General features: G+C 39.8%; 1 protein-coding gene across 5 annotated transcripts in view; it reads left to right on the forward strand.

Moving 5' to 3' along the window:
* Unc-13 (unc-13) overlaps positions 1 to 26,201 on the forward strand; it is a 180,406-nt gene that overhangs the window by 42,688 nt on the left and 111,517 nt on the right. For all 5 annotated transcript variants that reach the window (XM_076323091.1, XM_076323095.1, XM_076323092.1 and 2 more), the window contains exon 3: positions 5,272 to 5,362. In XM_076323091.1, coding sequence (XP_076179206.1) covers positions 5,272 to 5,362 — 91 coding nt within the window. The remainder of the gene's footprint in view (positions 1 to 5,271; positions 5,363 to 26,201) is intronic.

The following is a 26,201-nucleotide window of genomic DNA, read 5'->3' on the forward strand; positions in this document are numbered from 1 at the left end:
TTTTCTGCCCCTGTAGATTATACCATTGGAGTATTTTTCAATTTTTTAATATTTTAGACTTCGTACGATAACTCCGAGCGATTACTGACAGGGTGAATAGCGGGGAAATTGTTCTCGCGATGTATTATTGGTAATATAATTTTTCTATTGAATAATTATACTTTATAGATCTAGAAAAAGGTAGAATAAACTGTGGAATAATTGGCCGGACAAATGCGAATAATTTCCTTAAAAAGTCTATTTTTTCAACTAAACAACACAGTACTCTAGAAAGATATTTCACCGAGGTTTTCAACAACAAGGAAAACTTTCTCGGGGCAAGTTTGTTGGAATCTTTCCTAGCGAGAATTTTATTTCCGGTTCTTTTCCAAATATCTTCACGTCCGGAGTCGCAAAACGTATCAACGGACACGAAATGGTAAAACAACATATAAAAATACACAAGGTTCGAAGACGCATTTTCGCCACGGTAACTGTAAATTCTTTATTTCTGGTGCAGCGAAAGCTCCAAGTTTACTTAGACGGGCGTGATCGGGGAGAAAAGGCTTGAAATCTATTTTTCGACGTCCCTGGGGGGGACGAGAAGCTGGAAATGAAATAAAGAAAATTTCATTTCGCGAAACAATCCATTTCGAAAGATTCCAAGTTAAAATGGAGATCCTCTGGGTCCATTTTTCATTCACCTGGTCGATGAAATCTGACGTGGGAAATTTTCTATTAGCGTGCTCGTAGGTGGTGGAAAATCTCGTCATCGAACGCGATTTGGCGAGATTCGAAGGAGGATTAGCCACACGAATGACAGCTCTGCCTGTTCCTCGGGACAGTGGAACCACCCACGAGCTGTCCTTTTCAACCTTCCGTTTCTCTGTACCGATCCTTTTTCAGTGATAAATCATCCCGTTGCGTCGATGGTCGAGCTCGAGGATTAGTCGTTCGCAAGTACAATGCGTCTAAAATGTAAAACGTACAAGGATAAACACGGACGGATAGGATCTTTGTGACCTCGTCGCGATAAATCGTGATACACGAGTCGTTTCTCGAACCTTGGAAGCTCCGTTGAAGGATCGATACTGACACTTCGGACGGAGTAAAATATTTCGTTTTCAGTTACCAGGGGAATCTTATCTCTTCGGTAGTTAATTTTCCAATTTTATCTTCGATCCTCTTTTGGTTCTTTTCGTGGTACGGATACAATTGATGTTCATTTCCTATCTATCTTTTGTGTTGGAGATATCCGTGAACCAAGTTTGTCACAGGTTTCGAATGTAATATATTTGGTGAAGCATCGAGAATTATTTATAACGTAGAAACGATCATTAAAATACGAGAGAGGAATACACCAAACGATCGACAATTATTAAATGTTCGTTTGAAAAATTTTCCAAAATATCGAGCAGCGCGACAAATTATTTTTAACGAATTTTTTACGTTACGCACGTCGCGGCTACCGTACAGTCACCGTTATCGATTTCTGTCGCGGAGTTTCATATTCAATATTTTCATAATAGAGTATGTGTCGTATTACGCGTTAATTAGTTTTAAGCCCCTTGATAAAATAAAATTACATTTTCCTTTCGTTTCTTAATTACGTGGTTACAGATTTTAACGAGGGCTGAAAAATGGAAGCCGGAGCATCGAATTAATTTCCTCCTATCGTCCCTTTAAACTTATTAATAATATCCGTATTGCGCGATGTAAATATTTTTATCTGGAAACGTTCAACATTTCTTTGTTCACATTACGAATCGTACAAGAATTGATCTTAAGAACGCTCCGATTAGTTTTAAAGCTCTTGGCAGAAGACCTGCTAAGTAATTTCATTCTCGTGTACATTAAATAAATATTTCTCTCCCCTTGTATACGATTTTCCAGTTAACCTCGATTTATCGAGGTAGCATACAACTTCGTTTAATTGTACATTTTCAGTTCTCCCAAATTTCCATCGAGTATTCTTCAATTATTTTCGCTAAATGGTACCACGGATAATAAAATCATCATCTTGCATCTATTTGCAACGAGATCTATTTTCACCCGAATTTCGAGCACATCTCGCGAGAAGAGCTTCGTTCTCCACGACGGTTGACATAAAAACCAGAATCTCCGATAAGTTACGAGGGCCTTAAAGAGGGTCAACGCTGTGAAAGTGGCTCTTAATTGTTGCGAGTTCGATCGAAGCGTCTCGCGCTTCCGACGTAATCGATAATCTTGTTCTTTCGAGCTTTTCTCCGCCGATTAGTCGTTCGGAGTAACCCAACCGAAACCGCAAAAACAAAGTTTTCGGTTGCTCTTCCGTGTTTTCGATGCTCGTGACGTAAGAACCGAAGCGTCCAATGAACGAGCAAAAAACAAGCCTTTTCTTTCGCGTAACTTGTTACACCGAACCGATCACCCCAGATCTTTTCACGGCAACGGCTCATCGAGCTGAAAGCTAAGAACGTTTTTGCGTGTAATTCCATTGTCGTGAACGTCGATTGTTTCTTTGCGCAGTGTTTAGTCGAACGCGTTAGGACCGCCAGGAATTACCGATTACATACAAGTCGAAACTTTTCATCGATTCTTGGGATAATAGAATCAGCTGTGGTACGGTCGTGGATAATTATAATTTTTTAACTTTCAAACGTTTTGGACAATTTGAAAATTGAAATTTTTATGAAATTGAGAATTGAAAATTTGAGAATTTAATGAATTTAAAAATTTGAGAATTTGAGAATTTGAGAATTTAAAAATTTGAGAATTTGATATTTGTTAACTTTTTATTGCGTTGGTAAAAGTTGGTAGGAGTTACCAAAAATTGGTGAGAAAATTCGAAAAATTATAAAATTCTGGTACGACAGCGAGACGTAACGATTTCGTTGAATAAAAAATTCAAGGATCAGATAGTATGTAATTAGAAAATTTTCAAATTAGAAACTCGCCATTACGCTCGTAGAAACGGGGAATACACAATTAGAGTCGCAAAATTGGAGAAATTATAAAATCCCAGATCGGTAGCAACAGACAATAACTGATTCGAAGCAAAACGTAACAATTTCATATTTGGGGAATTTGAGAATACTCGAGCTGAAAACAGTAGACGTGTAATCGAAACTAAAACATTCTTGAAAACCAAGTTAAATACAATTCGTTGAAAGCTACCAGTCGCATTTCGTATAAAACACGTATTATCATTTATTAGATTTGAGAGAACCTTTCATTACAGAGATGGATATAAAATGAAGATACGGTGGTTGAACAAATTTGAATACACTCGCCGTATTGATTTATTTCCATCATTGTAGTCGAAGAATCGCAAAAATGTATCCGTTGCTCGAGCATCCGTCTTCGAATCGACGCTTTCAAACGAAACACGCACGGAATCCAGATTTTCTTCGATCGTGCTTGCCTCGAAGCCTTGTCGAAAGCACTCACGAAGAACTCGAACTTCGTGTCGCGATCAAGCGAAACAGGAATTCTCGATTCTACTAAATTCGCGTTAGATTCGCGAGAAGGGCTTACTCGAACGCGTACTTTATCGATCATTGATCTTCGTGTGCGTACCAGTTAAACTGTTCGAGTTTCACGAAATCGTGAACGTCGAAAGCGCACCGATAAATCTACGTGGAACCTTTGACGATACGGTGAAATATTTTTCGTTTGTATTCTCGTTCTTTTTTCTTTCTCATCGTTCGGTATCCACGAACACTTGGCAAGAAAAGTTCGTTAAAATGGAGTCTCTTCGTGCGAAGAACCGAGACCGTAATCGTAATTCGAGCGCGCGCGATATCGAGTTCGCGTCTCGACGCCTCTGCACAGGTAAACAAATTAAAACACAGTGAGCGAAAGGGGCGAAGGAGGGTGGTGACGATAATGGCGCGAAGTATCTCCGTATGATGGATTACATTACACCGTACTTAGCGAAGTTTTGCACGGCTGACATTCATTTCCAGATCTACGGACCAAGTTTGCGTAATTAAACGTGAACTCGGCGCAGAATTGGGTCATCGTTCCCGGAAATCCATAAATCTTCCACCAGAAGCCATTGAACCGCGAGTTTTCGTTATTCTTCGAACACGAAGCCACGAGATTCGTGGTGGTTCCAACGGTTTCCCATTGTATCTGATACATAGTATTGTTACAATTTTATTTAATACCGAATCGAAGAGAAATGATTGAATACAGAAAGAGTACAGATACAAGATCGTTTCAGTCTCTCTATTGGAAAGCGGTGCGTGAAAAATTTAAGTATTTGTATTTTAACCGTTTCAAGAATATTGATATTCCGCTTCTTTTATGTTTTTGTAACTTTAGATACACGTAAATTTATAAATGGATCCCGTTATCGAAAGAATCCAGCCAATTTGGCGATAACCGTGTCTTCGAAGTTTCGAGCGAGTTCGTTCCAACGCCGAAAAGAAATCGGAAAGTACTTTACGATGATAATGAGGAGAAGGGATAAGTACGCGAGATAGGGTTCCTTCAAATTCCAGATCGGCTAAGTAGCTCGACAAGATCTTCTTCGAAGCCGTAATTTCCAATTTCGTTTGAAAGTTCGATTACTTTCGATCTAATATCGATTTAGGCACGGGTCTAACTTGGAAAAGATTTATTACGATCGGATTCGCTCCGTGACACGCGATCGCTGTAGCATCGAAGTCTCCATAAATTCGCGAACGAGCCGATGATCAGAGGCTCGAAGGTTTCACGGTCTTAATTGCTAAATTACTTCGGTTACGTAACTCGATGGTGTCTCGAACCACCAATTTTTCACCGATCACCTCTCACCGACTATTATTACATCGAGAACCTGTTGATATTCGCTGCAACTGCTTACAGGGAATGCCTCGAAAGAAGATCCTACGTTCCGTATCTTCGTCGAAGAAATGTTATTGAAAACCTTTTCAAGAACCGTGGACCCGATATTTTCAAAGTTTGTTCAAATTCGCAAACACCGTGTTCCAAAACTTTTACTACGAACCGACTAAACCGCGCTGGTCGCGACACAAATACTGGGTACACACTGTACAGATCGGAACACGCGCGCGTAAAACATCTGTTTCGGCTCGCTTGGAATTTTCATTTTTATTTTTTATCGGTGCTATTCAAACTGAAAGTTTCATTCTCGTCGAAACCCGCGACTGTTTACCGAACACCGGTTCAAACGGGACCTATCGAATTCCGTGTATTCGAACCGTTTTGGATCGCTCTTGAATGTTACACGAGGGAGAGAGAAAATTTTTTGAAAAATGATACCGATCTACGTGAAATTAATCCCACCGATACGTTCTCTTTCAGGCATCCTGGTGACAATCCTTTCTACAGCAACATCGACAGCATGCCGGACATACGGCCGCGCCGAAAATCGGTGCCATTGGTCTCCGAGCTGGTACGTAATCAATTGTCCATTTATCTATCTAAGCGACTCAACGTACTCGCGTCCACGTACAGATATATGTATATATATATTGCAACTACGAACGATCCAGGGATGTGCATTCGTGCACATCGTTCACGGATCTGGTGCATATTCGTGAAAATTATGAAACGCGTGCGACAGTACCATTTTCTTGGTCGTCGTCGTCGTCGTCGTCGTCGTCGTCGTCCTCCTTGTTCACTGTCGTCGTTATCGTTGTCGTTGTCGTCGACTTGGTCGTGGTCGTCGTTGGAAATTCCCCGTGTATTTTTCCAGCGCGAGTGAAACTTCGCTGTCGGGGTTAATTAACCGTCCAACGCGCTTCAATTAGTCGCAGCAAGACCGTGGTCGCGTGTTAGCTACCAAATTCTCGCGTTAGGTTCCTTTCGGTGTGTTTACCTTCGGTCTTTATCTACGTTCTGAAGATAATCGCGCGATCAAATTTCCCGATTCAAAGAGAAAAATCACCCGATCTTTGACATCGAAGATCGAGGCGATTAGGGTAGTTTTTTCTTCTTTTTTTTCGCCGTGATAATCACGCGTTGTTAATTGTCCGTGTTAAACGAAAAATCTCAAACCGTGCGACAGAGTTGATTATAATTTTCTTTCAACGAACAATTGGGGAAGGAAAATTTACGATTATCGTTACAACGTCTTCGTTGTGCAAATTAAACGAAAGCGAACGGATCGTACCGGAATAATTTGCACAATTTCGTAAGACACGGTACGGTCGATGGTTGTTCTTAAACGCAACCTCGACGGTGTTGCGGAAAAATGAATAAATTGTACGCTTTGTTGCGCAATTTCGAAGAAAGTGTATATATTACACTGCGTTGCACAATTGCGCGAAGTCGCGGTACAGGCAAAAGGCTACTTTCGAATTTAACGTTAATTATTCACGAACCGTCTTAGAACACGCGCGAAGAAGATAAATTGATATAATCGATTTGGTTAATAACCAGTTGATGCGACGTTAAATTTTAAAAAGAGAAAAAGACACCTCGAAACAGTCTCTTCGCTGTTTAATTCATTTTAATTGTGTAGGTGTTCGAAGCAATTTGGAAAAATTTATGCGAACGAATATTCAAATTATACGAATAGAATAATTCGTTACAACACTGTGTAAAATAATCGATCGCGTTACAAATTTCCAGATTTATTTCTGATCATCGATCGTTTCAACGTTTGAAAGCGTTACAGAAAAAATTTATTCGAACAAATATTCAAATTATACGAATAGAATAATTCGTTACAATACTGTGTAAAATAGTCGATCGCGTTACAAATTTCCAGATTTATTTCTGATCATCGATCGTTTCAATGTTTGAAAGCGTTACAGAAAAAATTTATTCGAACAAATATTCAAATTATACGAATAGAATAATTCGTTACAATACTGTGTAAAATAGTCGATCGCGTTACAAATTTCCAGATTTATTTCTGATCATCGATCGTTTCAACGTTTGAAAGCGTTACAGAAAAAATTTATTCGAACAAATATTCAAATTATACGAATAGAATAATTCGTTACAACACTGTGTAAAATAATCGATCGCGTTACAAATTTCCAGATTTATTTCTGATCATCGATCGTTTCAACGTTTGAAAGCGTTACAGAAAAAATTTATTCGAACAAATATTCAAATTATACGAATAGAATAATTCGTTACAATACTGTGTAAAATAGTCGATCGCGTTACGAATTTCTAGATTTATTTCTGATCATCGATCGTTTCAACGTTTGAAAGCGTTACAGAAAAAATTTATTCGAACAAATATTCAAATTATACGAATAGAATAATTCGTTACAATACTGTGTAAAATAGTCGATCGCGTTACGAATTTCTAGATTTATTTCTGATCATCGATCGTTTCAACGTTTGAAAGCGTTACAGAAAAAATTTATTCGAACAAATATTCAAATTATACGAATAGAATAATTCGTTACAATACTGTGTAAAATAGTCGATCGCGTTACGAATTTCTAGATTTATTTCTGATCATCGATCGTTTCAACGTTTGAAAGAGTTCTGTTTAAAATGGCGTTGAATCTTAGGTAAATATTTTCTCGGAATTACTCGAATAATACGCAACGGTGTGCAATGTTGGCAGAACGCCAACACACTTTTCTAAAAAGACTCTGGTTCAAGTACAGCCTTCGGGTTCGAGATAAATTCTTTTTCATCTTCTAAATACTTCAATTCCAAGCGCTCGTTGCGAAGTACACTTCATCGTGAATTCTTCTTTTCTTTTCTGAATATAATTTAACGTCGGATCAACTTCCTCGTTATCAGCCGCGGAAACGTTAAGCCATTGTTGTATTGTTCGATCAACCATCTCCTTTTCTAAAACGAAATTAAACGAATCGTAGACCTTATCGTCGTCAATGTTATCTTTTACCGTGGGTCCTATTCAGTATTTATCACAGAGCACGTTATACTTTCGACAGATTAAGATAAGGTGATCCATTGAACTTGGTACGTGCTTCGCGAATTAATTGGCACTGGGTCACTTAGCTAACAGGTGCGAGAGAGAGAGAATCTTTCTCCATTTCGTGCGAAAATAATCGAATGGATGAGTCGAACAACGGTATAAATCCAAAATCGGCAATTTTTAAATAATCTACTTATACACGGTCAGGAACTCTTTAGAACAAAAATAAAGAGAAGTACAAATGCAAGTAGATACACTTAAACAATACACGAGGGAGACTACGTTTAAAAATTGACATTTTTAAATAATCTACTTATACACGGTCAGGAACTCTTTAGAACAAAAATAAAGAGAAGTACAAATGCAAGTAGATACACTTAAACAATACACGAGGGAGACTACGTTTAAAAATTGACAATTTTTAAATAATCTACTTATACACGGTCACGAACTCTTTAGAACAAAAATAAAGAGAAGTACAAATGCAAGTAGATACAATTAAACAATACACGAGGGAGACTACGTTTGAAAGTAGCGTCAGAGATAACGAAATCAAACGAATCGCCATAATCGTTCGTATTGATAACGATCTTATCGATTCAATTGAATTAGCCGTAAAACAAGAAGGATAGAAACAGCAAAGAAGGGTAGAAAAATTATGGCCCAAAATGGGCATTGGCTGACCTAGTTTAAGAGCAACATCACAGAAATCTATACTGCATACCTTTTACCACATTGCACAAGTGTTTCTTATCTAGAGACCGTACGTAGTGTTATAGTATTCGACACGAGGTCGTACAAGTGAACAATGCAGTAACTCAATTGTATCGATACCCTTAAAAGTTTTAAGTGCAGCAGATGCAGTATCGGTGACACGTACAGTGAACGACAGAATAGACGAAGGGACGATACCAGATGATACCCCATTATCCTGTTAGGACAACGAGGGGCTTGTGAGAATATAATCGAACGTAGTGTTAAATTTGTTGTATGAGAAACGATCACTTGAATTTAATCCCGAAACTGTACGTAAAATGCACAGTTGCACAGATCTACAAGTTCAGATCGAGAACAGTGCAGAAATGCCCTGCACTCGTGTTTCAAATGGTCCCTCGAGTTCAACGAAAGTAAATTTTGTCAAATATTTCACAATTTTATCTCTGTACTGTACTTCGACTCGTCGATTCAATTACAAACTGTAAAAGTAATCTGTACCCGTGTCTCGAGTGATTCCTGAAGTTCAACGAGAGCCAATTTCTTCGAATAACTCGCAGTCTAATTTTTGTACATCGACTCGTCGAGTCAATTACGTCACGTTTGTTTTTCGAACTATACGATAAGAACTCGCTCGGAGTTCGCTCGCGTCGAGGCTCGAAGTTCCTCGGTATCGATCCGAAACGAAGGCATTACGTGCCGAGGAAATAATTTCGTAGATCGCCGCTCGCGATTACTCGTGATAACGTTTTACGGGAAAGTTCGCGGTCGAAGGGCTCCTGACATCGCGTTCCCTGATATCCATACAGGGCCGAAGCGACCGATCCACACGATTCTATCGCATTGTATTTCGTGTCGCGATTCGAGTACACCTGTTGTACGATTTTTAACCGTTTCGACTTCCGAGTGAAGAATTTCACGCTCGAAATTCTCGTTAACGCTCGGTTTGGTTCGTTCTTCGGTGAGTGGAGTTCTCGATCGAAATCGAGAAACGAGGAACTCGAACGAACCAAGTTTTCCCATTAAGAGCCACGGTCTTCGTACTTTTCCACGAGACGACGAGTAATTTCGCGAAAGTGAAACCGGAATCTGTGCTGCGCGTTTACAAAAGAAGCGGGGGAACGCTTTGTTCACCGTCAATTTTGCGTTCAATTAGCCTCGCTCGCGCCGACTCGAGATCTTCTACGCACTGTTAACCGCTTTGTCGGCTACGTCGCGTAAACTTCTGCCCGCCATTGCTCCGTGGTTCGAAAGTAAAAAAATTCGCAGAGTTTCGATGTACCTCAAATCGCCCTGAAAGTATTAGGTGTACAAGTTAACTTTCGCCCTTTTTAAAATAAATTCTTTGTTATTATTATTATTATTAGCTGTTGTTGTTGTTGTGGTTATTATTTGAGTAGTCGCGAAGGCAAGAGGGCACTCCGAAAACAAGAGCGAACATGAACACGCGTAGTCGACACAAAGGTCCAGAATGAATTGCAATAATAATAATTATCATTATTAATTGTCGTTGTTGTTGTTGTTATTATTATTTGAGAGTCGCGAAGGCAAGAGGGCACTCCGAAAGTAAAAACAAACATGAACACGCGTAGTCGACACAAAGTTTTGGAATGAATTGCAATAATAATAATTATCATTATCAATGTAAAGTTAATTCAAGGTCCGAGAATGAATTTGTACACCTAATATGAAAAAGTCATCGAAAGACAACGTCCAGAAATATCAATTTATATCCTTACATCGAGAATAATTTATTTCACCGCGTACTTCGATGAACGATTCGATTTTCATTTTATTCGAGACGAGATATGGAAAATACGTTTCACTCGCACGTAACGAAAGTGTGCGAACCGTTTAAATTAAAAGTACTCGCAATAGTCGCAACGGTGTAAATGAAATTTATTCTATTCAGAATTTCCTTTTTCATTTCCATTATCAATGACGTCTACTTCTGGCTCCTTTTAGAGTGCACCTTTTAGTTCCTTCGTATTTAAGGATTACGGTCGGGATTTTCGGATTCAGAACCACTGTGCACCGTCGACATTCCGCGAAAGTGTCGACGCAACGAAAGCTTTTTCGAGCTTGTCTTTGATGCGAAATTTTATAATTCAGCATTTTATAAGTATCGAACATTGTATCAGAGATGTACCTATGAATGCGTAACCGGTCGTCGAAGAAAATTAAACCGATACAATAATTTAATCCGTGTGCACCAATTTGCGACACATCGGGCGTTAAAAATATAAAGAATCTAAGGAAATGTAAAGAATCTCATCGAAAACGTACGATATAAAAATCGAACCTAAAGACGATTTAAACCGATTCGACGATCTACCGAAAGAGTAAACTCGCTTTCATGCGACAGTAGCCGACAAAGTGCGAACATCCGCGGAAAACAACATTTTTCTTCCTTTCGTAGGAATTATTTCGCAGTCCACAGAAAGTCACATTGTTTCATCGCGATATTGTAAATTCGAGCATCGTTCGTTCCTCTCCACCGATGAAAATTCAACTAGCCGTAAGCGTTGTTCGATACTTTTGGTTCGAAGCGATATTTTCCCAGCGGGCGCGAATTAATTAAATTTCAATTATCCGTTCGTTTCCTCCAACTATTTTCCCGCGGATTCCCAAACGTGTCGATGTGGTTGTAATTCAGAACCGTTTCAAGACCACTTTTAACCACTTTTAATTCTAGTTTCTTTCGTTTCGTTTTACCGCTACGTTGACATATATCTCTCCGCGATCTAATTGAATCGACGAGTCCAAAATTGGCCATATTTACATATATAATCTCGAAACTACGTCAAAAATGCATACAGAAGTGCAGATTGGAGTCGAGAACAATGCGAGAAAACTAACCGTGTCTCGAGTAGTCCTTTGAGTTTAACGAGTGTAGAAATCTCTTTCTTCGAATATCTCAAAATTATTTCTGTTCAAATAAAATGTTAAGGGATTCCGTCAGTCTCTCAATGGGAAAGAAACCAACGTTTCGTTATATGTAACGATAATTTGAATCCTTAAAAATATTACGAAGAAGTTCACAGTAGAAAAGTTCTGTTATCGTTGAAAATACGATTTTTATAGTGAGAACCGTATTTTTACCTCTTTTTCACAGAAAAATGTGGGATGTCCTAATACTTATGGACAAGGGGCTACGTGTAACTCGAATTCGAGAAATGAACCAAAGCTCGCGCGACAAGTGACAATAATAGTGTGATCGGTGAAAGAATCGATATATTCCTCGCTTTCTTTCACGATTGTTATCGCGACGTTTTGTTCTATGGCAACGGTTGGCAGGTTAGCGATACTATTGTTACAATAGTTTCATCTTACGAGTTTCGTGTCGCATTATATTTCGAAAACTCAGCGAAACCGTAACAGTGTTCTTTGACGTTCGAGACAGTCGATCGAATCGAATACATTTCTCGAGCTTCGACTCGACAAACGATTCCTCCGAAAGAATGGCGGTAGCCTTGCGAATCGATGTAAAAATCTGCAATTCGAAAAAATTTCCAACACGACGAAAGTTATCGACGACCACGACCAATGCCGATCGAAGCTTCGTGTGACCAGTGCTTCTCGACCAGTCCTCTCGGAGTGTGCTGTTCCATCCCCAGTCCCCGAAGATGTGCAACTTTTGTTTGTGAAGAATCGTCCGTCTGTGCAAATCCCTTCTTTGTACGTCGATCTCGCGTTCTGGATCGACCATGGCTTACCAACGTTCCTCCAAAAATCCCCTTGTCGCTCCATCGGTTTCCATCGAACAGTACCGCCCTTAACATCGGGCAAACGGGGAATTTGTCCTGAAGCTTTGCGCTTAAGGGGTCCGCTATTTTAATAAAAACTGAACCAATGCAATCGTACCGATCGAAGCGTTCAATTTTCGTTTCATTCGTTCAAGACGGTACGAGTGATTAATTATACAATGTGTACAATACGATGACTAGTTACTGTTGCGTATTAATTTTCCATGAGGGTACATTAAACGGAATAGAATACTGTAAATAAGAAAACTTGAACAAAAACTGATATCTTATTAATATAGTCTCTATATATCCATGTTTGTAACTTCTATCAATTTTAAAGTAATCTAAAAAGATTTTTTCGCGGTCTTTGAAGTCACCGCGACAACGATACAATACTTTCAAACGTTCCATTTTTTTTTAAACTTACTGTATTATAAAAATACATAATGACACATATAAGTACATATGTATCAGAAAATAACATTTTTTACTTAGATTTTCATGAACGCGATTAATTGTTCAAGGGATAATTATATATTATTCTCATGGTAAATTTAAATTGGAAATTGCATCCACAAAGATATGCTATGAAATATAGTTCCCTAGAAAACAATAGTTTTCGAACATACATTGCACACATTCGAACATATGAAAAATGTTCGATTATTCTCATGGCAAATTTAAATTGAAAATTGCATCCACAGAGATGTGCTGTAAAATATAGTTTTCGAAGAAGCTAGAAAAGTATAGTTTTCGAGCGTACATTGTACACATTCCAACATATGGAAAACGTTCAATTATTCTCATGGTAAATTTAAATTGGAAATTGCATCCACAGAGATGTGCTATGAAATATAGTTCCCCGGAAAAGTATAGTTTTCGAACGTACGTTGTACATATCCGAACATATGAAAAAAGTTCAATTATTCTCATGGTAAATTTAAATTGGAAATTGCATCCATAAAGATATGCTATAAAATATAGTTCCCTAGAAAAGTATAGTTTTCGAACGTACATTACATACACTCCGATACAAAAAAAATGTTCAATTATTCTCATGGTAAATTTAAATTGGAAATTGCATCCACAGAGATGTGTTATAAAATATAGTTTTCGAAGAAGCTAGAAAAGTATAGTTTTCGAACGTACATTGTATACATTCCAACACACAAAAAATGTTCAATTATTCTCATGGCAAATTTAAATTAGAAATTGCATCCACAGAGATGTGCCATAAAATATAGTTCCCTAGACAAACGAACGTACATTGCACAAATTCCAACACCCGAGAAACGTTCAATTGTATTAAAATAGTGGATACCTCCGATCTCCGATTACCTCGTGGCCCTGAAATCTCTAAGGGCGGCACTGTCACCGACTTCCGTTGCGTGGTCCACGTCCACCATGGATGTCGAGGAACATTTTGGAACGTCTGCCACGCTTTCCCTGTTCGAGCTCGATCCCCGCATGACGACGACGTCGAACACGGCAATTTTTTGTCGCGAGATCGATCACTGTTGCCAGGCCCCAGTTCGTGTCACCTTCGAGGGACCAAGAGGATCGAGGATCCTAATCATTTCTTTTCCTTTCTTTTTTTCTTTAATTAATCACGACCCTCGAGGGTGGCCCGATACCGCACGGGCGCAACCTCGTGCAACCTGATTGCGTGTACTGCCGTTTCAGTGTTGCGTCGTATTTTTTTTCATCGGTAACCCCATAAGATTCTTCCACGGGGATGTCCGCGGACGATTCGACGAGAAACTGCCCGAAACGAAACGAAACGATTTTCGAATCGTGTCGAGAGCTCGCGCGGAACCGTCACGATTCTTTTTGTCGCGAAAAAGAAAAAGAAGAATTTGTTGCTCTTTGATGAGAATACAAAGCTTCTCGTCAAGGATGGCGATTTTTTTGTCGTGGAAAAAATCGAGGAAGAATCGATTGCTCTTTGATGGAAATCGAAGCTTCTCGTCAAAGATGGACTCTTTTTTTATCGCGCGAAAAGAATCGGGAAAGAATCGAATGCTCTTTGATGGAAAGCTTCTCACGGAGGATGAATTTTTTTTTTAGACGAAGGGATCGCGCAAATTGTGTTTCCTACGAGCGTGAATTTTCTATTGGTAACCACTCGTCGCTGAGAGGGTTGTTTTTATTGTTTCGTCCCCGTAGACGGTTCCCATCGAGATGTCGGCGATCAAGTTCATCGTGAATCGTCCGTCCACGGATCCCTAACTATTTGTATTACTCCGTTTCACTAGTGCTTTGCAGAGTATGCTCGTTCGACGTTACGAAATTTTCGCCCCGGAAGGCTCTCGCGCGTCGAAAATTCTCACCCGTCCGACGAAGCGGAAACGCGTCGCACGATTCAATTCGGATCGATGACGCAACGTCGCCTACACGAAAATTCGTTCCCATTGACTTCGAATAGCGTAGATTTTCTCGTTTTTTTCCTTTTCTACCCGCGACGCATTGCCCGATAGATCGAACAAGGGATCATCCTGAAACTTTGATGGCCGATTTGCGGAACAGGGAAGAATATTCGGTTACTTGTTTCAGAATTCGAGGCTGAAAGTTGTTCAGGGGCTGTTTTCACCCCCTTTGAATACATACGTTAGTATGTATAGAAAAATACAGATCGAATATTTTTAATCTTTCCACAAATCCGTCGAGTTTCGTTCAAATTGACGATCAGAGTTTCGAGACGACCCTCGCCCCATTGTAAGGTGATCAAATTTGTGGAAAATTTGTACTTTGATCTTCGAATAGAATTTTCGAGCAATTTAATTTGTCGAGACATCGCAAAGCTATGGTGTTCAAGGAATACGAGAAGTTTCTCGAAAGACGATCGTAAAGTATAACTATAACATAGATATAATTTCACTTCTTGAAGTAGATTCGTTCGAAAGTAAAAGTTCGTTCGAAGCATTTACGGAATAAATGTACAGAATGTCATTCATCGTTCTTTCAATGGAGAAAATAATAAACGGTCGGTGTTTCGTTTGTTTATCGTCGCTGAATTTACACGATTCTTAAATCGTGATCGCGCAGCGAACGAATGGTACACGAGGAGAATTAATTTCTTGCTAGAAAAAGAATTTACATCGTAAGGGCGAACTATTGCCTTTAAATGAAACTTGTAAAGAAATCCACGTTTCATTAATCTTTCCGTGCACGCTCGTTATTTCGCGGATCTATCTTAACTCAACTGTTTTGCCCGATGAATCGGATAACCGGGTGTTTTTATAGCCCGCTAAATCCAACGAGTAGAAAACGGCTATTCCCTGATTACCATCGCCATTGTGATGCAAATAACGTCACCACAGTTTGTAGTAGCCACCCTGTTGTTAAAAGGTCGTCGCGTACGTATCAACCTTCGAGCGTTCTTCCGTGCTCGAAATCGTTGGATAACAAATTTTGGTACTCGTACACTTTATTTTTTATAATACAAAGAGAGGAATAAAAGAGTACAGAAGCGTCCAGTAAATAGCTTTAATTATAGAGAAACAATGTACAGTGTATCCTGTAACAAATGGGAAACAATTGTAGGAATATATATTCTGTACATAAAAACGATAAAAAAGTTTATTCGACGAACGTACGTCTTGACGATTCTTTCGAGAGATTTAGATAGAGTAATTCTACAAGATGTTCATTGACAGTATCGGAAAACTTCGCGAGAGAATTGGAAGCTTCCGAAAAATCCGAGCAATACTTCGACAAATGAAAATTAACGACAGACGAAGGTGAAACGTTTATAGGCGTACGTTCACGCACAAGTACTGTCCGTTCGCGATAAGGCAAACGAGTGTTCACATCCCCACTTTAGTTCACAGTTCAATAGCTCCCCCATCGTCACACGCACTGCGCTATTGGCTGCTGTCGATCTTCGGTCCCATTCTCGACCAATGATGTAACGGTTGGGGAGCTAATGGACTGTAAATTAAAGTGGAGATGCAAACACTGGTCAACCTCTTCTTTTCGTCGACAAATGTAAACAGATACAATGTGTTAAAGAACAAACTCGATGATTCGAGACGAAAGTGAAATAGAACACACATTCGTACCAACTTTTTTTATCGTTCTCGCAGAATCTATCTTCGAAATGTTGCACGTTATGGCACGATACACCTCGTGTCGTGAGAACGCCCTGGGTCGAGAAAGACCCGAAGAACGCACCAAGGTTTACGTTCGCGGCATCGTCCAATGGGAAACGTTGGAATGAATAACGATTTCTCTCCCTACGGTGAAACTCTCGTTTTTATTTGGAATGAATCGCGAAAATATTTGCGTCGTCGTTCCACGGTTGAATCGGCACGCGCGAATCACGCGATACGTCCCAGAGATTGCGTCGAACCACGACGCACGCGACGTACGCCCGCAGAATTTTCGCATCGTGAAAATCGAAATTCGTTTAACGAAGAGTGCCGTCACACACGCCCCCCCACACCACCCACCGCCCTTACGTTTTCGACGGGTCGACCGAAAATGCTGGAAAAATCGCGATTTGAATTTCGAACCGAAGGGAACATCGACCCTTCGGGACGCAGTTTGTTTGACGGTCGAACGGTATTCTGGACAAAGACGACCAATCAGCCACCCCTCTGTCCAGCTTTTCGCGTGGATGCATTTTTCGAGGATGAATTCACAAACAGGATTCGCATTAACTAACATGATTTTTTCATGAAGAAGGTGGCCCGGTTATTACCGCATGAATTATTTCCAAAAGTGTACACGTTGGAGAGAATTTTCTAATAGACGAATTTGTGTGGTAACGAAAGTTTTATTATTTACAAAATTGCAGGAGTTAGAGAAAATTTTGGAATTGATAGATTTGGTAAGAAAAGATTTATTATTTCCAAAATTGTATACGTTGGAGAAAATTTTGTAATAGACGAATTTCTATGGTAACGAAAGTTTTATTATTTGAAAAATTGTAGGGGTTAGAGACAATTTTGTAATAGACAAATTTGTATGGTAACGAAAGTTTTATTATTTGCAAAATTGTAGGGGTTAGAGACAATTTTTTAATAGAGAAATTTGTATGGTAACGAAAGTTTTATTATTTGCAAATCTGTAGGGATTAGAAAAAATTTTGAAATAGACAAATTTATATGGTAAGGAAAGTTTTATTATTTCCAAAATTGTAGGGGTTAGAGAAAAATTTGGAATAGATAAATTCGGTAAGAAAAGATTTATTGTTTCCAAAATTGTAGACATTGGAGGAAACTTTGATATGGACAAATTTTGTATGATAACGAAAGATTTATTATTTGCAAAATTGTAGGGGTTAGAGAAAATTTTGAAATAGACAAATTTGTACGGTAACGAAAGTTTTATTATTTGCAAAATTGTAGGGGTTAGAGAAAATTTTGGAATAGATAAATTCAGTAACGAAAGATTTATTATTTTCAAAATTGTAGACATTGGAAAAAACTTTGAAATGGACAAATTTTGTCTGATAACGAAAGATTTATTATTTCCACAATTGTAGGGTTTACAAAAAATTTTGAAATAGATAAATTTGTATGGTAACAAAAGATTTATTATTTCCACAATTGTAGGGTTTACAAAAAAATTTTGAAATAGATAAATTTGTATGGTAACAAAAGATTTATTATAGGCAAATTTGTATGGTGAAAAATGGTGCGGTGATGGTTTCTATGTCGCTTTGGAGATACGAGGGTTACCTCTGGTTTCTTTTTTTTATGGAGCGATGGATATTCCGATAGGAACCGTTGAAATGGTTAGGATGATTTATGAGAGAAAGTTATTCAAGATCGCAAAGGTCAGTTGCGATAGCAATCATTTATTACGCCGCTGTAATGTTTACTTTAGGAATATCTTCCATGTATGTATTAAGATGATTAATCAGCAGTGCTACAATATTTTAATATTCTTTAATAGGTTCACACAATGTAGCAGAACACGATAAAATCAGTATCGTGTATTCGTTGTAGTACTTAGTTTAGAATCAAATTCTTAGTTCACGCTGAATTTAGTGGAAATTCCTTTTAACTGATATAATAAGTATTCTAACTAATATAATATTCAACTGGTCTTCAAACGAATATATTTGCACGATCGATTGATTCATAGTGATCTTGTCGTGCTTAACTTAGCGTATGAACTTATTAAAATGTACCTCGAGTATTAATTACTCATCATAGTTTCTCAACTATGTTAACTGTAAACATCATTGTTGTAGAATAAAAATTTCTTTCCATAATTGACCTTCGACGACCTTGAATAACCTTGAAAATATAGCGTTTAATAAAACCAAAGCTAATATTTCTATTACCAAAACGACTCCAGCTGCTACAGTTTGAAAAATAATTAAAGCGCTAATAAATATCGCGGCCAACCTGTACATTACGATTCGATTCGATCCGCATTGCAGAAACAGTTGTAATAAACGACAAACCGGAGCTCGTCCGACGAAGTAAGTTTGGAGGCAGCGGTTTATACGATTGAATAGTTTTTATTTTATTTTTTCCAATAAAGGATATCGCTGTCAGAAATAAACGCTCACGAGTTTCAAATGTATTCCGCATTTTTCGATAAACGATTTCCCCAACGAAATGGGCGTAGTTCTTCTTTTTCGAAGCGCAAACTTTTGTTTTTTCTTTTTCCACGACGCGAAAGGTTACTTTTATCGCACAAATTCCCTACGAATAATCAGTTTCCCCAAATGAACATTCTCGCGCACACATTCGCGATAAACCTACACAATTCCTCAAAATTAAACTATCCATGAATCCCATTAATATTCGTCAATATTTTCCATTAGAAACGATCGTAATTTTTCCAAGTCCGGATCGGGGAACGGTTAAAATAAATGTTTTACTTTCGTTCGCTAATGGAACAATTTCATTTCACTTCGTTGCAATACAGTTTGACTCGGTGACACGATAATAACTTCTACTATAATTTCCAGCCTCCGCCTATGTATGCATTACGTATAAAATAATGATGAATTTTACGAACGCGAAATATTGCAACGCGCTCGGAAACCGTATTATTATAAAATTACATTTCATTTTCCTACAACCCGACGAAACTCGTTCGAGTAAAGTATTGGGTTGTTCGGAAAGTCGTTTCGTTTCCCAAAACGGTGAATATATAATTTCATGAAACGTTTATACACTTTAAAAAAATAATCCTCTTTCATTTTCACCGAAAGAAAAATAAAAAACCATACAACTCTCCGAACAACCTGACAACTTATTGTCCGGCACGGAATTTCTATTCGCTGGATGTTTCCCAAACAATTGATCGGGTCGTTATCGATTGATTCACCGAGTTGCAATATTCCACGAGGTAACGTCGTGTCTTGTTCCCCGGTAAAGGACAATTTTTTCACGGCTACTGGATCTCCGTTACAACGAATCGGTGACCTAAAAACCGTCTTAATTGTGGCGGAAGGCGAACCCGCCGCGAAAAGCTTCAACGAGATTTTCTGTCGGACACGCGGCGTAGCATGTAACAGCAATTACCGGCGTGCTCGAGACGACGTCGTATTTGAAAAAACGGGCTGCTTACGTCACGCGCGCCCTTGCGCCATCGAAGCTCGCGTGTTCGCATAACGACTGAGAATGAAATTCTTAAGTGCGGCTCGTAATCGCGTCGGTGTGGTTGAAAAGAGCTTGCACGTGTTATACGAAAGCATTTCGAGACATTACGTGCACGCATTCCAACGTGAACGGTTTTCGAATATCGAACAACTAGAATTCGATCGATTTCAACGTTGCATTTCGATGGTGATTCCATGTCGATGTTTAAAGAAACGGGAAGAATTTTCTAAGAAACGATGAAACTTGAAAGGTTGCGTCATTGCATTACAACGGTGAGGCTGGAAAGATGCTTGGGGTACATTGCCTCGTTAATTGATCAAATTTTTCCCTCGATAACTTCACCGAGGTTGTTTCACTTTCGGTGACCTCTGTTGTTCTTGTTACTGTGAAAGGTCCGAGATAAAAGGAAATCGATTCTTGGGAAAATATTCTTCCCGAGTAATTCAATAAGAGCGAACTCGATTCGCGATCGATTAGGGACGTGATGTTTGCATTTCTATTGTTTTCGCGAATGGAAGAATTCTCTCGTGGGGAGTTTTTAATAGGTTTGAGAAGATTCTTGGGGAAGGATCGATTTTCCTCGGTAATTGAACGAGAGTGAACTCGATTTTTGATCAATTAACGAGGTAATATTTGTAATTCTATTGTTTCGTTATATGGAAGAATTCTTTCTTATAATTCTCGATAGATACGAAAGGTGGTAATGTATTTCGAGATTTTAAAGACTTTCGAAGACTTCTGAAATTGAATCGTGTATCTCTAGTATCGTATTTCGAGTAGAACACCGAGAAGTGCCATAGACTCTCGCCCTTTCCGTTAATGCAATATCGAAGCGTCAAAGCCATTGTTACACGCATGCACTTAATTCACAATTATGCCAACGATACGAATCTATGGCTCTTAAAATAGGTTAACTCTACACGCGATCGCGGAGCTTGAATCGATCTTGACGCATCGAGCAAACGTGAAAAAGGAGGTACACGATTCCATTTAAAGAGGAATTTTTCACAAAAGCTTTAAGCTTCGTTCGAAATCGTGAAATCTTCGGTCGAGAAAAAACGTAACCTCGTAGAAAATTATTCTCGTATCACCGTAATCGACTTTTACGCACCGTGCAACTTCGTGCTCGAGATACTTGTACTTCAAGGACGAAATTCACTTTTACGTTCCACCTTTTAAAACACCGTACCCTGTAAAATGAGAAACTAAAGCGAAACGACGTCTAAAGTTCTGAATAAATCGTATCCCTTCTCCGAGAAGGAACTACACCGACTTTCACGATCGTTCGGTTATAATTTTCAACATACGATGATTCCTATCGATTGACTCGACTCGATCGTTCGATTCTTAAATAAACGATACCCGTTTTCTTATTTTCCATATGGGTAAATTTTCTAAAATTCAAGACTCAGAACTTTACACGGAATGATCGATTCCCATAAAAAAATTATTTCGAAATCGTACATAGAATCGAAGTTTTCTTTTTGAAATTTCGTTCCACTGACGCGAAACGATCCGAACGATACGTTACTTGAAATATTATTTTTCCATTTTACATTCGAATAATCTCTGCTCCGCGGTACCAAGCAAAATCTTATTTTCACCGTTTGCAAATCCCCCTTACCGCTCAATTTACCACAATTCCTTCTCTCGCGGCGTATCCTCGACCAATCTCCTGGGAAGCACTCTCACAGACACACCCGCACACACGTATTTCCGCAAGACTAAACGAAGCTCTAACGTAGTTCGCAACTACCCATAACTGCGAACAATGTGCTGCTAAGAAGACTCCGAACTTATTTCCAGGTTGTAGTACCGAACGGTGAAATACTTTCTCTTGAACTCGCTGCACCGGATCGAAACGTGAAGTTTCGCGTGGACCACGCGACCGAAAACTGTCATCGAACGAACTCTCCCTAAGAGGGAATATCGATTTTCGCTCGACCCGTCGCGTATATGTTCTGTGTGAGGTCTAGTGCAACCGATACGGGCGAGCTTCCCTGAAATTACGTACGTTTCCCTTCACGAGAGATTGGAGGAGGATGAAAAATAATTGCCGAGCGAAGGAAGCGCGAATAGCCGCGGAATATTCAGCAGGTCCGGGTTCACCGACACTCGAGCGAAACACGAAGCTGGAAAGATCGCGAATTCGACGAAACGTGAACAATCTCGAGTAATTTTTACTCGCGGATGGAATTAAATTTTTCACAGAACCGTGAGCACTGAAATCATGAACTGTAAACAAACCTTGTAACGTCGAAAGTTCTCGATCAGATAGAATTTCTATAAAATATTGTCAATATTTCAGTTTATGGAAACTTAACGCAAACTCGGTTAATATACCTCGACAAATAATTAGGTGTCTACTTTAGTTTCGACGTTATTTTACTCTCCATCGATGATTCGTTTTCCAATTACGTTCAATTTCGTTAGTGCGATACCGTGGAGTACATCGAGAATTAAGAAACAATATTGGACATTTTTCGTACAGTCTTCTTGAAGATTGAATTTCACGCGAAATCGATTCGATCGCGGTATCGTTGAACGTATCGCCCTAAATTACCAACGAACACTGTGGGGAACTTCGACAAATAATCTCCTACGAAACGATACCTCGAAGATTGCTTCGTACCGATAAATCGTAACTATTCCCACGAGAATACAAATTACATTCGAAAGATACGATATCGAAATTTTTCGAAAGATACGATATCGAAATTTTTCGAAAGATACTATATCCAAATTTGTCCAAAGGATACGATATCCAAATTTTTTCGAAAGATACGATATCGAATTTTTTTCGAAAGATACGATATCGAAATTTTTCCAAAGGATACGATATCGAAATTTTTTCGAAAGATACGATATCGAAATTTTTCAAAAGGATACGATATCGAAATTTTTTCGAAAGATACGATATCGAATTTTTGTCAAAAGATACGATATCCAAATATTTCAAAAGATACGATATCCAAATTTGGTCGAAAAACAACTAGCCAAGATTAATTCTCTGGTTGATTCGCACACTCGTACCGTGTAATTACTTCCATTAGCGATCTTTCCAACTCCGCTCTGTACTCGGCTGGAATCTGACCTCCTCGAATCCCTCGGTTCTCGAACCTCTTTTAGAAATCGACCCGTATCTGTGACCCTGTATGTTCGATGTCGAAAATTTTTCTCTTGATTGTTGTGTACCGTAACCCTGGCCCATGATACCACCGCGTCCATGAGGTGCATCAGCCGCCGAATCGGACCGGAAACGAGAGCCCGTACGCTCGCCGAGGAAAGACTCGGGAAATCGCTGGTTCCGGTGGATCGTCGATTCGTTCGAGTCGAACGTTCGCGTTAATTCTCAATGGCACGGTGTTCCTCGGGTATTCCGAGGAATTACGAAACCGACAGCGCGGAAAATACAAACGCGCAGCCGTTATACCAGCGATTTCAGGTTTTCGCGCTCACCGACGAGGAATAATCTTCAGCGAACTGTGGAAACGCGTGTTTCATCGTCGTCCACGCATTTCTGTGAATTCGATTCGTCTGAAAGATCTTTCGCGTGCGGAATTGATTTTTAATCGTCCCCTGAAGCGTCCACGTTTACGCGAATCAACAACCTCGCGCGTAGAACCTCATCAGTGGAAGATTATTCGTTCGTCGTTGACGAGTCCCGATTCACGTTCTGTGCCTCTCTGATCTCTTAATGTATCTGTCATCCGTAACATACGAAGCATTGAAAAAAAAAGAAAAGAAAAGAAAAAAAAAAAAATACCAGAAAAAGATGCAAGCGATACACGTACTAACCGGCATATATTGCCATTTTCTTTGTTTGTTCTCTGTGGCGCCCGTTGTTGTATCCACCTGAACACCTGAAAAAAACAAAACCACTCACTGAAAAAAACCTCTCAAAAAATCTCAAAAATTCTACCTCCAGGTCTTGAAGGTACTAATTAAATGCCTCCTTAACGAAGTTAAATAAAAGGCTTGTTTTGCCGTACGTAGCGCAGCATGCTTCGCCGACTCTGTTTCTATTTTCTCTCGGTTCACTCTCACTGACGTGCACGTTCGTGCGTGCGTGCGCACCTTTCGCTTCACTCGACTTTGTTTCGCACCTAGCTCGAACTTTTTCACGCCTGCGTTGCTTGGTTCTTATCTCTTCTTTATTTATATATTTATTTATTTCTATCTTTTTCTCCCTTTCGAGAGATCCTCCCCAGACTTTGATTTAGCATGCAGGCAACGTTCGCGCGAGCAACGCATCGAATTAGCCAATCGACTCGATCGTTCGATCGTATCGATACCACATCGTTTCGAGATCTCCCGATCGAGATATCGAGACGATATTCGATCAGCTCCGAACGCTCTGCTCCGACTCGTCGCGTCGAACGACGAAAAATCGCTGCGATCGGCGAAGAGGGCAGAGCTTTCGACGCTTCGAATCTCGAGAGGAGAAGATGGAAGCGTTGCTCCGCGCGTGCCGCAATAGCTGATTCGTGGTACGTAACGTTTTGCTCGTCACTTTTTGCCGTAGTCTGTGCGCAAGTCTATTTTTCTACGGAGTGTCGACGTATCCTCGAGACCTCTCGGGACACCAGACTCGAATTCTTTCAACGGTGTATCGGAAATCGTGGCGGAACGAAACAGTAACCGATTCTACGTGTAAAAGTCGATCGAAAATACGAAATGAAATTTCATCCCACGAGGCTCCGTTTTCGAGGAAAAATCAATCGGAATATTCGACGAGTGTCTGACCATTGCTCGCTGTTTCCACTTGCGCGGGAATTTTTAAATCTCGACGACGGTATCGTTCGTTTTTCATCGACCGTACGATCTGTCCAATGAGAAACAATAGATACGGATAATACCGCATCGAAATTAACATTCAGAAACATCGATGCAAGTAGAACCAGCGAGAACCGATCAGACGAATATTAAAATTCAATTCTCTCGAGAACGAAGCCTCGTGGAAAGAAATTTTATCTCGCGTTCTCGACCACAGTTGGACACGGAATCGCGTACTACTCGTTTCTACCACAAATTTTGATCCATTTTCTCCGTAAATAACGCAACCTTTAGGACAATGTCCCTCTCGAGACACCTAAATATGTTACTCTCCCGAGAATGCTCGATACGTTGACGTTCCGTTCGATGTTTCAATCTTCTAAGTGTACCCGCGCGTGAAATTGTTTTTGTCACGACGATCGCATGCACAAGTAGACGAAATACCGTAGTGAGTAGGTACATTATCATAGTTCATTATTATAGTTAGAACGATTGAATCTCGCGTGGATTCGCCGATCCAACGACCGTATCGCGAATATATGTATATACACATACGTATATATTTATATATATATATATTAACACACCGGTTGTTTTCCATCTAGCGCTCTTCCTATCTCTCTAGTTCCACCAATCTATTTTTTTTTTTTCTTTCTGTAAACGATGTCTTTTTGTTCGAAGAAGCGAGAAAGGGACAGCAAAAGCACTCCGTGTGTATCCTCGTCGAGAGAAGCGAGGATAATGCGTGTGCCCTTCGAACGATCAATTAGACAAAAGAAACCGATGGTAGAACGTTGGAATATGTAACATTATAGCGCTCTTCGCACGAAATGAAATATTCGAGCGACGATAGTCGCGCGTAGAGCGTTGTGCGCAAACTTTCGCGACGTTTCGATCGTCGTTGACAAATTCTGTTCATCGAATATCGTTTGTAACGATACAGTGCTCGTGATTCAATATTTCACACGAACGCTCGACTCGACGTAGCTTCGTTTCAACGAGCCACGTTGAGTTCACGAGTGTTCGTGAATTGCGAGGCAACGGATCGACGAAAAGGACGTGAACGATCGAAAGAGTGCTCGAGAGATTCTCAGAAGAGAAACGATACAAATCGAGATCGAAAGGTCGCGAGAGCGAACCGCGACCATCGTTAATTCGTTATTCTACCGTACAGGATTGTGGCGAGGATTTACTCCTCCTGGTGTAATTGTCGGAGAGAATCAAACGAGGAGACCACACGGTGCCCCGTGCGTAAACGCTTCACACGTCGCGAGCACGCTTGAGAAGTTAGACGAACCGGTAGAAAATACGCGGGAACTCGCACGTTGGCGACGCTAAAATTCAACGCACGGGATATTAACGTCTCTGCTCCACATTTTGACGAGACAGTAGCGCATGCACCGAGCACGGGGCCCCGTATGATACATTAATCGAAATCTAACCAGCCGCAATTCCTACAGCGGTGCGCGGCTACCGGCCGCCATAAGCTAATTGGACTAGATCACCGCCGTAGAGATTTCACAATTTTCATCTGGCTCTGCCTTTCACCGTAATTCCGTCATTAATTTGTATTTC

The sequence above is a fragment of the Ptiloglossa arizonensis genome, chromosome 11 (genome assembly GCF_051014685.1).
Source record: "Ptiloglossa arizonensis isolate GNS036 chromosome 11, iyPtiAriz1_principal, whole genome shotgun sequence".
Taxonomy (NCBI): domain Eukaryota; kingdom Metazoa; phylum Arthropoda; class Insecta; order Hymenoptera; family Colletidae; genus Ptiloglossa; species Ptiloglossa arizonensis.